Here is a 13,750-nt window from a genome sequence, read left to right as displayed (position 1 = left end):
AGAAGTGCTGCTCTGTGTGAGAAGTGCTGCTCTGCGTAATAAGTACTGCTCTGTGTGAGAAGTGCTGTGTAAGAAGTACTGCTCTGATGACGTTTATCCGTACCGAGGGTTACAAAGTCAATACTGTACAGATACTATTCTCTGCACCCTTACTTTTATACATGAAAAAGTCAAACACAATTTCCTGGGGCTATACGCTAGCATGTGATGAAGCCAGGACTTGAACTCAGGGACTCTAGCCCAGAATCCCATGCTTTTAACTACACCAGCAGCTTTCACTCTCAGTGTACACTTCCAATTGGCTAGTCTTTATGAGGGCATGGATGAGCACATATGCCTTTCAGAAATTGCTGTTTCTATTTTCTGTTCTCTATTGTTAAAAGTCTTTTGAGAAAAAAGTTTTTAATTTCAATGAAGACTAGCACTGGGCAGGATGGCACCCGTGAGACAGTAGCCAGAGGAGCGGGAGCTCAAGGCCAGCTTGGGCTACATAGGCAATTCTAGGCTAGCCCAAGATTCAGAGGGAGACTGAGTCCTAGAGCGCCAAAAACAAAATAAACCGCTAAAGGCGAGGCAATGATATCTAAACACACAGAGGCTGGGGAGCTGGTCCAGCAGGGACAAGCACTGGCCTTGAAAGCCACCCTACCTGAGTGCGGATCCCGAAACTGGTGGAATGAGGGAACCGACTCTTGCTAGTTGTCGTCTGACTCCCCTCCCCCATACACACACACTCTGCCTCATAATGGTCAGAAATAATAATCAGAAATACAAAACACAGTTATCAGTTATTACCTGATTACAGTGAACAAACAATCTTCAGGAAAAATGTTCTGGCTAGGTGTGATGGCGCAAACCTTTAATCCTAGTTCTTGAGGGGCAGAGGCAGGCAGATCTCTGAGAGTTCAAGGCTAGTTTGGGCTTTCACCCTGTTTAAAAACAAACAAACATATAAACAAACAAAAAAACAGAAAAAAATTTTTTTTTGTCCTTCCCAGCAGACATGGTAAGCGTTTGCCGGTAACCCCAGTACTTGGGAGGTGGAGGCGGAAGACTCATGAGTTCAAAGTCATACTAGGTCATAGAGTCAGTTCAAGGCCAGCCTGAACCACATGAGAAGCAGAGTCAGCTGGACAAATACAGGCTTAGGAGTAAGTTATAGACGCCACGGTGAGACAATTCATAAAAATCCAGATGGCCAGAAACTACATGTCAGGAAACCAATTATGTCAATAAATAATTGTCATGTATATGCGTGAGCACGTACACACATACACACACTCACTCACCCTTATTCATTTATACACTCAAAGTGACAGGAGACCATATTAAGAAGAGACTTAGCTGGGCATGGTGGTACATGCCTTTAATTTCCAGCAGAGGCAGGTGGAATTCAGAATCTCTGTGAGTTCGAGACCAGCCTTGGGTATATAGTGAGTTCCAGGTCAGCCAAGTCTACACAGTAAGACTCTGTCTCAAAAGAACACAACAACAAAAAGAAGAAACTTAGATTCGAAACAATGGAAATGCATACGCTTTGGATTGTGATTTGAACTGTTAAAAATGTTTAAATATCTAAATAATTGTTGATATCAATAAATTAGTCTTTACTTTCTAGGTATAATAATGTTACTATAGCTTTACTTAAAAAAAAATTCCTTGTATCTGAGTATGGAGGAAGAGCTGTAATCTCAGTGTGTGTGTGTGTGTGTGTGTGTGTGTGTATGTGTGTGTGTGTGTGTGTGTGTGGAGGGGGGGGACAGGAGTTCAAGGAGTCGAAAGCCAAGCACACATTGATACTTTGCCTCAGGGGGGAAAAGCCTTATTTTTTAAGTAATCCAATTATTATTTACATAAAATAGTATGTCCAGGGTTTTTTCTAAATTAATGGGACTAACGAGACTAAAAATATGATTTTTTTTTTTTTTTTTTTTGGTTTTTCGAGACAGGGTTTCTCTGTATAGCTCTGGCTGTCCTGGAGCTCACTCTGTAGACCAGGCTGGCCTCGAACTCAGAAATCCACCTGCCTCTGCCTCCCGAGTGCTGGGATTAAAGGCATGCACCACCACCGCCTGGCTAAAATATGAATTTTTAACGAGACTGAAATCTGAACTGTGGAAATACTGAAAAACAAGATTGAATATGAGTGAATTATTTCTGAAGTGACACACAGGAAGGAATACATTCACTATACTCTTTACTTTTGTATAGACTCTTTTTGCAAATTCTCACAAAAAATTGGAAAATTTTACCTTAAACCTTATTTATTTATTTTTTAGATATGAAACCCTTTTTTCTTTTTTTGGATTTTTTTTTTTTTTTTTTTTTTTTGAGTCAGGGACTCACTTGGTAGCTCTGGCCATCCTGGAACTTACTATGTAGGCCAGGCTAGCCTTGGACTCACAGAGATCTGCCAGCTTCTGCCTCCTGAGTACTAGAATTAAAGTACCCACCACATATGGCTCACGATAATATTTTACTAGACATGACATCCTTATAAATTTTCTAAGAAAAGATATTATTTAGGGACTGGAAGGATGGCTTCTAAGCTAAGAGGACTTGGGCTAAGTTCCCAGCACCCCGCACTGTGCCTCACAGCCATCTCTAACTCCAATTACAGGGGACCTGATGCCCTCTTCTGGCCTCTGATGGTAGTGCAGTCAAAATACACAAAAATAAATTTGAAAACTACAAACTAATTTTTTTTACTTACCAGTGGCTCCAAAGGCATCTAAACACTCCAAAGGTTTTCGTTCCTTAGCCAAAGCAGCCAGTGTACAGAATATTATCTGACTAGAAAGAAGGGAGAATCTGGAGTCACTTGCTATCTTTGCAGAATTCTGAACATAATTATCTACTTAATATACATTCCCAAATTACTAGTTTAAGACCTGTAAGTTTTGTTAAGTTAAACTATGAATCTAACTGCATTCTAGTTAACAAAAATCCACTTATTTAGTAAAATGTAACCACCAATCTGTCCAGGTTTAATTACATAAAGTTGGGCCTATTTTAGTCTCTGACTGAAAAACTGAGTTGGTAGAAAAAAAAAAGAGATTCTGAGAAAATGTTAAAATAGATTTCTTTTTTTTTTTTTTTCCGAGACAGGGTTTCTCTGTATAGCCCTGGCTGTCCTGGAACTCACTTTGTAGGCCAGGCTGGCCTGGAACTCAGAAATCTGCCTGCCTCTGCATCCCGAGTGCTGGGATTTAAAGGCATCCGCCACCACTGCCCAGCTTAAAATAGGTTATTTTAATATTAATACATGTGAACACAGAAGTTACAAGAGGTACATCTGAAAATTGAGTAACTATTTTCAATCTATCTTACCGATTTAGCTTCATTTTGGGATTAAAATAAGAATCTGTTTTCTGAGGTATAGAGTAGTTAGGAAAAACTTGTATATCTGTGTCTGTCTCCTTCAAAATTTCATTAGATGACTTGGCAGTAGAAGCTAAAATGGAAGAAAATGAAGATTATTACAAGGTAATTGAAAATAATGCTAAATACTCAACACAACACATTTAAAAAGAAACCTTATATTATTTTGTGATAAGGCAAATAGTTTCATAGCTATACCAAACCCAACCAAACCCAACCCAACCCAACCCACAGGACAAATCCACTCACTTTCTGTGGAAAGAGTCGTGCCTAGGTAGGCATTTGGTGAGTGCAAGGAAGTTTATTCACTGAAAATTCTGACCGTATTATATCACTGTATCAGTATTATAAGACCCAATACCATCAGACAGCACTAGATCCTAAAAGTATTTTTATGATTAAGTACGACATTATGCTACCACAGGGTGGCTGACCCAGTCCGCAGGTCATTCAACAGGGTTTGCAAGAGAGAGGGGGGGGGGGGATTGAGAGGCAAGAAACTCGAAGAATGAAGACAGTCTGTCTGCTCAAGGATCAAGTTCCAAGTTTCATTTATTGAAAGGCAACATGGGTATATATGCACTCGCTGGGGAGTGCAGCTGGAGACACTTAACCACAGGTCCAGGATGGACAGGAGAAAAACAAGATGTTATCAGTGTGTTCAGCTGTGGTGGGCTTCTCAGAAAAACATCATGCTAGGAAGACAAGGCTCTCATTAGGGTGGAAAAGACCACCTGTAAGTAAATAGCCCAAGATGGCTGCAGAGATGATGGACGCTTTCTGCTAGGAGTCAGCTCCCAACAGTTGGCCACAGAGTATCTTGTAATATTATAGAAACTGAGTATTTATATGCTTGCTTTCTATTAGTTGACTGAATAATAATATCATATTCTGAACATACAATTTCCACCTGCCACCTGTGGATCTAGGAAACTTGGCTCACAGGCATGCACAGAAGGACTTCTACCCATTAAGCTACCCTGAAGACCCCACTTCCCCATGACGATGATTTTAAAGTAAGCATTGCATTCAAATGGCTAGTAAGAACTGACAAGCCGGGCATGGTGGCACACGCCTTTAATCCCAGCACTCAGGAGGCAGAGGCGGGTGGATTTATGAGTTGAGGCCAGCCTGGTCTACAGAGTGAGTTCTAGGACAGCCAGGGCTACACAGAGAAACCCTGTTTCGAAAAAAAAAAAAAAAAAAAAAAAAAGAACTGACAAGAACACTTTGTATTTAGTATACATTATAATCTTTTAGCTACAAATGCAAATGAATACTGATGTGAAAACATGCACACATACTGCCTTAAATACTTAGGGAATAAGACATGTAATCTGGAAAAATAATTACACTCTTTATTTATTTATTTTGGTTTTTCAAGACAGGGTTTCTCTGTATAGCTTTGGCTGTCCTGGAACTCACTCTTTAGACCAGGCTGGCCTCGAACTCAGAAATCTACCTGCCTCAGGCTGGAGAGATGGCTCAGTGGTTAAGAGCACTGACTGTTCTGCCAAAGGTCCTGAGTTCACATCCCAGCAACCACATGATGGCTTACAACCATCTGTAATGGGATCTGATGCCCTCTTCTGGTGTGTCTGATACATAAAATAAATACATATTAAAAAAAAAAAATCTGCCTGCCTCTGCCTCCCAAGTGCTGGGATTAAAGGCGTGTGCCACCACTTACAGCATTTATTTGTTATCTGTCTTGTTTAAGGACCTAATTATGAGTATGCTAATGAGATCACGTAACTTACCAGCAATGTACCTGGATTTAGTTTCCCCTTTGTTGACATGGCGCTTAACATGCCCTAGCATGTCAGTCCTCCTGGTGATTGTTGCTGAACAAATGATGCAGTGATAATGGGCGCCCAGTTTACTGGACATCTATCAAACAGAGCATTTGATTGAACGGGTTACTACGGCAACAAAGTGCAAGTTTGCAAGCTGTACTATGTCACTGAACTGGATTTAACAGTGTAAACGGTGATGCCAATTTCCTGATGCACCTTTGAAAGAATCATTTCACTGGTGATGCTTATATATGCTTCGTTCCAGCAGGCCACTTTCTGTTCAGTAAACCACTGCACTGTTATTTTATAAAGCCGCACTTATAGATGGGATGATGTTAACAGTCCTGCTACTGCTAAGTTTAGTTGTCTTTTTAGAAACTGTTTTGTAAGATGTATTCACTGTTGGTCAAACTGATCTTAATAATAAACACATGCACTTTATTTATGCCTATGAAGTCAGTGCTGCATATTGAGATGCCGCCTCCAAAACCAAGAGTCAAAGCAAAAACCACCTCAGGCTCTTGATTGGTTAAAGTTAAATTTAAAAGGAAGAATGGAGGAAAAGAGAATATGAAATTGAAAAATGCTCACTTTGAGCATAATAATAATTTGTGTAACTGAAATAAAGAACTATAAAATGAGGGCTGGAGAGGTGGCTTAGCAGGTAAAAGCTGTGGTACAGCACCCAGGTTTGGTTCCTGTCACCTACATGGTAGCCTACAGCCATCTGTTACTCCAGTTCCAGGGCATCTGATTCCCTCTTCAGACCTCAGTGGGCACTGGGCATGGAAGTAGTACACAGACATGCAGCAAGCAAAACAGCAACTCAAATAAAATAGAGTGGAAAAAAAAAAGGAGAAGATCAACGGTATTTTTTTCCATGCATTTTGCATTATTCCCTCATAATCATTGGAAAGCACTGAGATAAGTATTTTAAACGAAACTGGGGGCTACAGGTCTAACCCAGCTGATAGAGGACTTGATGAACACGCACAAAGCCCTGGGTTCATTCCCAATACTGTATAAAAGGAATTTATAACAGACATCTGTTACACATGCCCATCATTGCAGCACTCGGGAAGTAAGGGCAGGAGGGTCAGGAGTTCAACGTCACCCTCAGCTACACAGTGAATCTGAGGTTCTGGGTGAGCTACAGAGAGAGTAGAAACTATACTGATAAACATGTACATTCTAATTTTAAATTAAGAATAGATTCCTGGCCTTTGGCAAAGCATAGTTGTAAAATAAATAAAAGTTGTGCTCTCTTTAAAGTCACTAAGTTTGAAAATAAGGATCTACCATCTGGTTACCTGTTCTCCAACGATGGTTGGCTTCACCGGGCGGCAGGCTAAGTGACAGATGCACATCCTGTAGCCTGGAATGGAAAGGGCCAGCTGGTTACTATCACTCATTACATAGCCCACTGGCACCGAAAGCTGCAAGGATACTTGGAATTTTCTAAGAATAATTAGGGTCACCGGGTGTGCTGGCACATGCCTTTAATGCCAGCGTTCAGGAAGCAGAGGCAGGTAGGTGCACTTCTGTGAGTTCGAGGCCAGCTTGATCTACATAGTAAGTTCCAGGTCAGCCAGGGCTATATAATGAAAGCCTGTCTCAAAAAGAAAAAAAGAATAATTAGGATTATTGTTCTATTTATAATATTATAATTACTTGAAGACCATTTGTTTTATAAATGAGGCAGATATATCGATATCAACAAATAGGAGACCTGTGTTCAAATTGTAACCTTGTTGAGATGGCTTGTTCTTTAAGTCTAAATAGCTTCTTGAACCTCATTTCCTTTACTTCATGCTTTTTCACTAACCGTACCAGATAATCTTGCTTTTCCTCCCACCTTTAAAATTTGCTTATTTTTGAATTTACTGTTCTTAGTTTTGGGTGTTGATTTTTCCCCCCATACCTTAAAATATAGACATTTATTTGAATTGGATGGTGGCTATGTCCTTTTTATCTCTGGTAACTTTAATTTTTTTTATGTTTCAAGGATCTCTTATGGGAAGGAATCTCAAATTACAGTGTTAGTTACTAACTTATTCTTGATACCAAGACCCCTAATTCTAAATGTTTGTTAAGGAATTTTAATTGATAACCATCTCAAAATTCATTTCTCAAAATCCTGGGTACTGTGTAGCATGCCTGCAAAGCCAGCACTTGGGAGGTAGCGGCAGCGGCAGGAGAACGATGTCATGTTTAGCCATGGAGCTCGTTAAGGTCAGACTATGCTACGTTAGTCTTTTTCTTCAGTTCTCTTGCCTCCCCTTCTTTCTTTCTGTTTTTGGGTAATTCTAAGGGATAAATTCTAGAGTTGTCTAGATGTTAAGGAATTGCTCTACCACTGAGCTATATCACACTCGCTATACATTTTCTTAAGCCAAATCTCCTTAGTTTTATTATGCTTACAAAATGACTTCTAGTCTCCGCAGCCCAGAAGTCTGCTCCTTACCCACCCCCCTCCTAGTGCTTACGTCATGTCTCCCGCTGTGCACTGTTGAAGTACCCAAGGTCTCAGCTCCAGATGGCTTTTTTCTACTGAGACACATACCCAAGGTTATCTCGTCAAATCTCCTGGCTTTAAACACCACATTCTAACATCTCCAACGTCTATCTCTAGCCCCAACTACTCCTTAAGTCTCACATTCATATAGCTTACAGGACGTTGGATGTCTTCCCCAAAGTGCATCTCAGCTTACGCCTAGAGCTGGTCCTGGCCTACGTCCCATATGTTTTGACTGCAGCTGCCATTGGTTCAATCAGGGGCTACTCCATTTTCTTAGTTACTCAAGTCCCAAACCCAAGAATTTGTGGCTTGTCTCACATTCCTCACTCCTTGTGCATTATCTCCCTTTAAAGTATTGCCTGTTACTTTAGTACCTGTTAACTATGACAAAAACTATCCTACCTTGTCCCCACCTCACTCCTGCAGATCCCCCAGCCTTCCCCCCGCCCCCCTTCCTAATTTCAAGTCTTCTTGCCAGAAGAATCTCGATCCTGAGTTTCATTGCTACTTATAGGACTGCAGGTGAGGGTTTGCTTCCAGAAGCACAGGCGCCTCCCTAGTGGTTAACCGAGTAAAGACAATGTCTCTTCCTCCCAGGCAATCATGAACTCAGTGAGAGGAGGCTGGCTGGTCTACACAGTCAACAATCTCTGTATCACATAACTATATACCAGTGTGTATGGATACACGTGTTTAAGAAAGTGTGTGTGTGTGTTTGTGTGTGTATTTCCATACACATTTAGGTATTAGATTGGTATTCTGAGGTTTTTCTTGAGGGGATGATTTCCAGTTTAATTTAAAAAAAAAAAAAAAAAACCCTGCCCCATAGATTGCTATTTTATTAGTAGTTGTACTGGCTAGTTTATGTCAACTTAGAGCCATTTTGGAAGCAGGAACCACAAGTGAGAAAATGCACTAGATTAGACTGGCCTATGGACTAGCCTATGAGGCATTTTCTTGATTGATTGACGTGGCTGATTGTGGGCAGTGCCTGGTGCCATAAGAAAGCAGGCTGAGCAAGCTATGAGGAGCAAGCCAGTAAGCAGCACTCCTCCATGTCCTCTGCTTCAGTTCAGCTCTTGCCTCTCTGTTACTTTCTTGAGTTTCTGCCCTGACTTCCCTGGATAATGGACTACAAGCTGTAATATGAAAAAACCTCTTTCCTCTCCAAGTTGCTTTTGGTCACAATCACAGTAATAATATCTTAACTAAGACTGTAGTTTACTATGTAGATAAAAACTTTGATGTTTGGTACAATATATAAAATGTATTCTTTTCAGTGGCCACATAGGATACACCTACACACACGTACCACAATGTAGTCAATATTGCTTTTAATTCTGAGTTTTTGTCACAAAGAACGTGGTGCAATGAATATCTTCACACATCTCTCTATCACTGTTTCTAACTCTTGTCTATTGGTTATTTTATTGGTAAGACACTTATATGAGGAATTAATGTATGTATTTTAAAAAGTAAAAGATGTCATAACTTTTCCTGAAGAAACTATGACACTTTGCTGCCTCGGAATCTGGTCTCTCAGTCTGATGGGGCTTTTGTCTTTCTTTTTTTTTTTTTTTCTTTTTCTTATGATCCTACTTGTTAAAAATTTATTTCCTGGGATGGAGAAATGGCTAAGCGGTTAAGAGCACTGAGTGCTCTTCCGAAGGTGCTGAGTTCAATTCCCAGCATGGTGGCTCACAACCATCTGTAAAGAGATCTAACACCTTCTTTTGGTGTATATGAAGACATCTACAGTGTACTTAGATATAATAATAAATAAATCTTTGGGCCAGAGCTAGCGGGGCAGAGTGAGTATTGGTCCTGAATTCAAATTCCCAGCAACCACATGATGGCTCACAACCATCAGTACAGCTACAGTGTACTCATATACATAAAATAAATAAATACATAAATAAATCTTTAAAAAATTGATTCCTTTAAATTACATCATTTTTGTCATTATAACAGTATATTTTTAATAATTTCTACTTATCTATTATAAAGGCTGTAATTTCTAAGTATTTGTCCTATATTCTTTCAACATACTAAAATTTGCAACTATTGACTTTTTTCTAATATTAATACCAATTTTTAAATTTTCTTGCTTTTCTGCAATTACTTTGTCTTTAAAATTATAGGTGAAACAGTAGCTGTTCTACAAGAGGAGAAGAAACTTACTAAAACATTGTTAAATAAGCAAAAGGAACTCCCATGTCAGAGATACCCAATATATCACAGCCATAGATGGCTAATACATGTCACTGAACTAACTGCCGTGTGTTTATTGCCTATATAACTGTATGCTGTCTTTTATCAAATACATTGAGTGGGGACATTAAATCATCATAATATAAAGTGAAAATACTTGCCTATGTTTACAATAAAATTCCAAAGCTGGCACAAATGTTCAATTTCACATACATTACTCTTAGGTAAGCAGAAAAATACTAACCTTCAAATTCAACTGAGATTTTCCAGTGTAAATTCTGAAGGTGTCGACGAAGCTTGTGACTACTATAAGCTCTGAACTTTTCCTTAGGACACAGAGGGCAAGTTTGACTGTTTTCTTAAAAAGGAGAAAAAGCACAGACAATCAGCTGTTAATGCCTGGGTCAGCTACACAGTAACAAGGAGCCTCCCCGTGCACTCACGGTCCCTCCCTTAGATAAAGAGGAAAAGGTTTGTTTCTGACCCTGGATGTCCTTCATAAGAACTGTAGCATTTCAACAATGACTATCTTTAGCTCTGAAACTCTGCTATCTGTGGCTCCTGATGATGGCTGTTGCCAGCAGGAGCAGAGAAGTTCGAAAAGCGAAATTCCCTCCAGCTAAACTCTTGCCAAGAGACCACCACTCAGCAATTTAGAATGGGAAACCAGCAATATGGCATTTCTAGAAGGGCTGGGCCTCAGGAGAGATGCCTGAGCATCTGCTATGGTATTTCTCTACTACTCTAGCAGTGGCAACAACAGCCAAAGACAGGGTAAGAAAAACAGAAGACAAAATACAATGCATTGCTATTCTGAGAGCAGGGACCTGGTAAAACCATCACACCTGAATCTCACTGTATTACTACATTTACATCTTCCCTTATTTATGAAGTATTCCTGAAAAGACAATATGGATCATCAAAACAGAGCATTAACTTAGCAATACAGTAACTCTAATAAAGTGTTCAAGAGTTAAAAATCTCAGGCTAGCAAGACGGCTCAGTAGTAAAGTCGGCAGTGAAGTCTGATAGCCTGTGCTCCATGCCCAGGGCCCACACACTGCTTGCTGCCCTGCCCCCACCAATAAGCAGGCAGACAAGCAAGAGCTCAAGCCTCAAACTTAAGCTCAAAGCAATAAAATACACAGAAATAACAAATCAATAATGATATTTTAATTCAACAGATAAATATCTTTCACAAAGAGAATAATGCAAGACTAAGTATAATTAATTTTTGTATAGAGTGCCAATCTTGGATAAACATGAACACTAAGCACTAGAATAGTAGCATGGGGCAGGAGATGGCTTGGTGGGCAAGGTACCCACTAAGTAAAGCCTCAGTCTGAAACTCACACGGAGGGAGGAGCTGACCTTGACATGCATGGCATGCTCTTCTCACCAAATAAGTAAAATATTAAAGAGGGAAAAGAGCAGACAGAAGGAGAGGGAGATGGAAAGAGGGAGGAGAAGGCAGGAGAGGGAGGGAGAGGGAAGAAGAGGGAGAAAATAAGGCCAGAGGTAGGACAGTGGAGCACTGATGATGTCATTTAGAACTTTTGTACCAACTATGCTGCCTCCCTTTTATACCAGGGAATTTCAACTGCTATGTCACTTATTTTTATTTGAAGTGTACATGTTTTGCCTGCATGGGTGTCTGTGCACCATGGCCATGCCTGGGGCCTAGAGGAGGGTGTTAGATCACCTGAACTAGAGTTATAGATGGCACCCACCATGTGGGTGCTGGGACTTGAACCTAAGTCCTCTGAAAGAGCAGCCAGTGCTCGGAACCACTGAGCCACCTCTCCAGTCCCAGCTATGATACTTAAAATACTATTTCAGGATGTCCAAAACTTGTTGTTAATTCAATTACCACCTTATAGAAACACAGTCCTTAACCGTGAAATTATCTCCTCAAGGAGTTTATTTTACTACTGTTCTACTTCAATGGGAATAAATTTATTCTTAAAAAACTGCTTTCATGAGTTGAAAAATGATGACCCGTTACAAGTTAAATGAATGTCTCAAAATAAAAATTAAAAACTGAACAATGACAACAAAAAGAATGACACCTTGTCTAAAGAAATCAAAAAGGACAAAATAGATATTCAGTGTGTATGTGAGTATATCTATGTGCAAGCATGTGTGCATGTCTGCCTGTGCCTGGGTGTGTCTGAATGTATATGTGTGTGTGTGTGTGTGTGTGTGTGTGTGTGTGTAGCCCCAAACATGGAAATACCTGTACCTGGATTATCTGAGTTCAGTGAACTGGCAGAGTCAACATGTCCTTCAGTCCCAAAAGCTAACTCCTCCAGGTCAGCAAGCCGCCTTTGAATTGAGATGTGTCTCTCTGAAAAGAAACAAATTTTAAGAGTCAGAAAACTGTTTTAACAATTTTCCCTATTCCATTTTCAGTTGCTCACACCATGTTGACATTTATGCTTTTGTTTCCTATAGAGCCTGCTACCTCATGGGGACTGCTACAGTTCAGTTTAGAAAATGGCAAATGTATTTCAGAATGCAAAAAGTTACAGAGAAAAAGTCTACTGTGTACCTTTCAGCTTTCAAATTGTATTGAGTCAAAGTAATTGCATGGAGAATGTTTCTTGCCTGGGAGCTGGAGGTGGAGTTCAGTGGGTAGACTGCCTTTCCAGCATCCAGGAAGCTGAGTGTGATCCTTAGGACCACATAAACGGGGCACGGTGGTGCACACCTGGGAGCTTATCACACAGATATAGAGGTTGGAGGGCAGGGTGTTCAGAGCCCTCAACCACAGAATGAATTCAAAGCCAGCCTGGGACAAATGAGACAATGTCAGAAAGACAAAAAACAAAAAAAATTTCTGTCCTGTACAAAATAGTTTGAGAGCTATAATGCATGTTTTGTGTCTTCAAAGAACTTTTATTCCATTCTAATAACATTCTAATTTTTAACTATAACAGTAGGTAAAATGAAAGGAGTATCAGACATAAGGTAGCATGAAAGCAAGGGAGGGCCAGTTAATTGTAACAAGTGGCTGAGATCGTTACTTGCTAAGAGTTATTCCATCAAGAACACAATCTCATGACTTAGGTTATGAACAGAAATTCAATTAAGTAGACTTGGTGACCAGTCTTATAAATCCGAAAGTGACTTCAGGAACAAGAAGTTTGTGGTATAAAACTCCCAGCTTCCACAGCCCTTGTCTATAAAGTAATACATTTGGGGGTGGGTAGGCCGGGTGGAAAACACACAGGTAAAGTGGGGCGTAAGTCAAAGTAGTAAAGAATTCTGTTAGCTCAAACTTTATTTTTTGGGGAATGGTACATGATTTGCATGTGAGTGCTTGGGGGAAGCATCTGGGAGCTGTAGCAGCAATTGGGATGGTGAGAAAATGGTCTCAGAAAGGTATGGGAGGAGAGAAAGTGAGGGGAAAAAAAAGGAAGAGGATTTGGGCTATGAGAGGTATAGGTAGGAGGCAAAGTAAAGGTGGTCTCTGAGTTTTTGTGGCTGTGGGTAACAGTGCCATCAGCCAAAGGAGGAAAGGGACTTTTCTGGTAGGAAGATAGAGGACAAGAAAAACGGAAATTTCAACAGGGCGTGTTTTCTGTATTCCTTAAAGCAATGGTGTCTAATAGGCAGCTGAAGTTTTGTGTCCGGAGCTCAGGAATGAATGAATGAATGAATGAATGGGTAGAAGAACCGAGGAGATGGAGAAGCTAAAGGAGAATAATAGGTAAAAGAAATACACAAAACTAAGCATTACAGCTGGAAAGATTAAGACTGCTGTATGTGGTAGATAGTCTCCTGTTATCTTTTGTTTGTTTGTTTTGTTTTGTTTTGTTTTGTTTTAAAGAGAGTTTCTCTG

At 40.1% G+C, this 13,750-nt stretch overlaps 1 protein-coding gene across 4 annotated transcripts in view; it reads right to left on the bottom strand.

Moving 5' to 3' along the window:
* Positions 1-13,750, bottom strand: part of Trmt1l (tRNA methyltransferase 1 like) — a 30,599-nt gene that overhangs the window by 13,381 nt on the left and 3,468 nt on the right. For 3 of the 4 annotated variants that reach the window (XM_021161924.2, XM_029478141.1, XM_021161933.2), the window contains exons 2-7: positions 12,149-12,253; positions 10,151-10,264; positions 6,488-6,552; positions 5,142-5,271; positions 3,331-3,454; positions 2,714-2,793 (exon numbers count right to left, since the gene is read on the bottom strand). In XM_021161924.2, coding sequence (XP_021017583.1) covers positions 2,714-2,793; positions 3,331-3,454; positions 5,142-5,271; positions 6,488-6,552; positions 10,151-10,264; positions 12,149-12,253 — 618 coding nt within the window. Of the gene's footprint in view, positions 1-2,713; positions 2,794-3,330; positions 3,455-5,141; positions 5,272-6,487; positions 6,553-10,150; positions 10,265-12,148; positions 12,254-13,750 lie in introns of those variants that run through there. The other variant, XM_029478143.1, reaches the window with a different exon arrangement.

This window comes from Mus caroli, chromosome 1 (genome assembly GCF_900094665.2).
Source record: "Mus caroli chromosome 1, CAROLI_EIJ_v1.1, whole genome shotgun sequence".
NCBI lineage: Eukaryota > Metazoa > Chordata > Mammalia > Rodentia > Muridae > Mus > Mus caroli.
The sequence above is the reverse complement of the archived record's forward strand: the minus strand, read 5'-3'. Positions and strand labels throughout refer to the sequence as shown.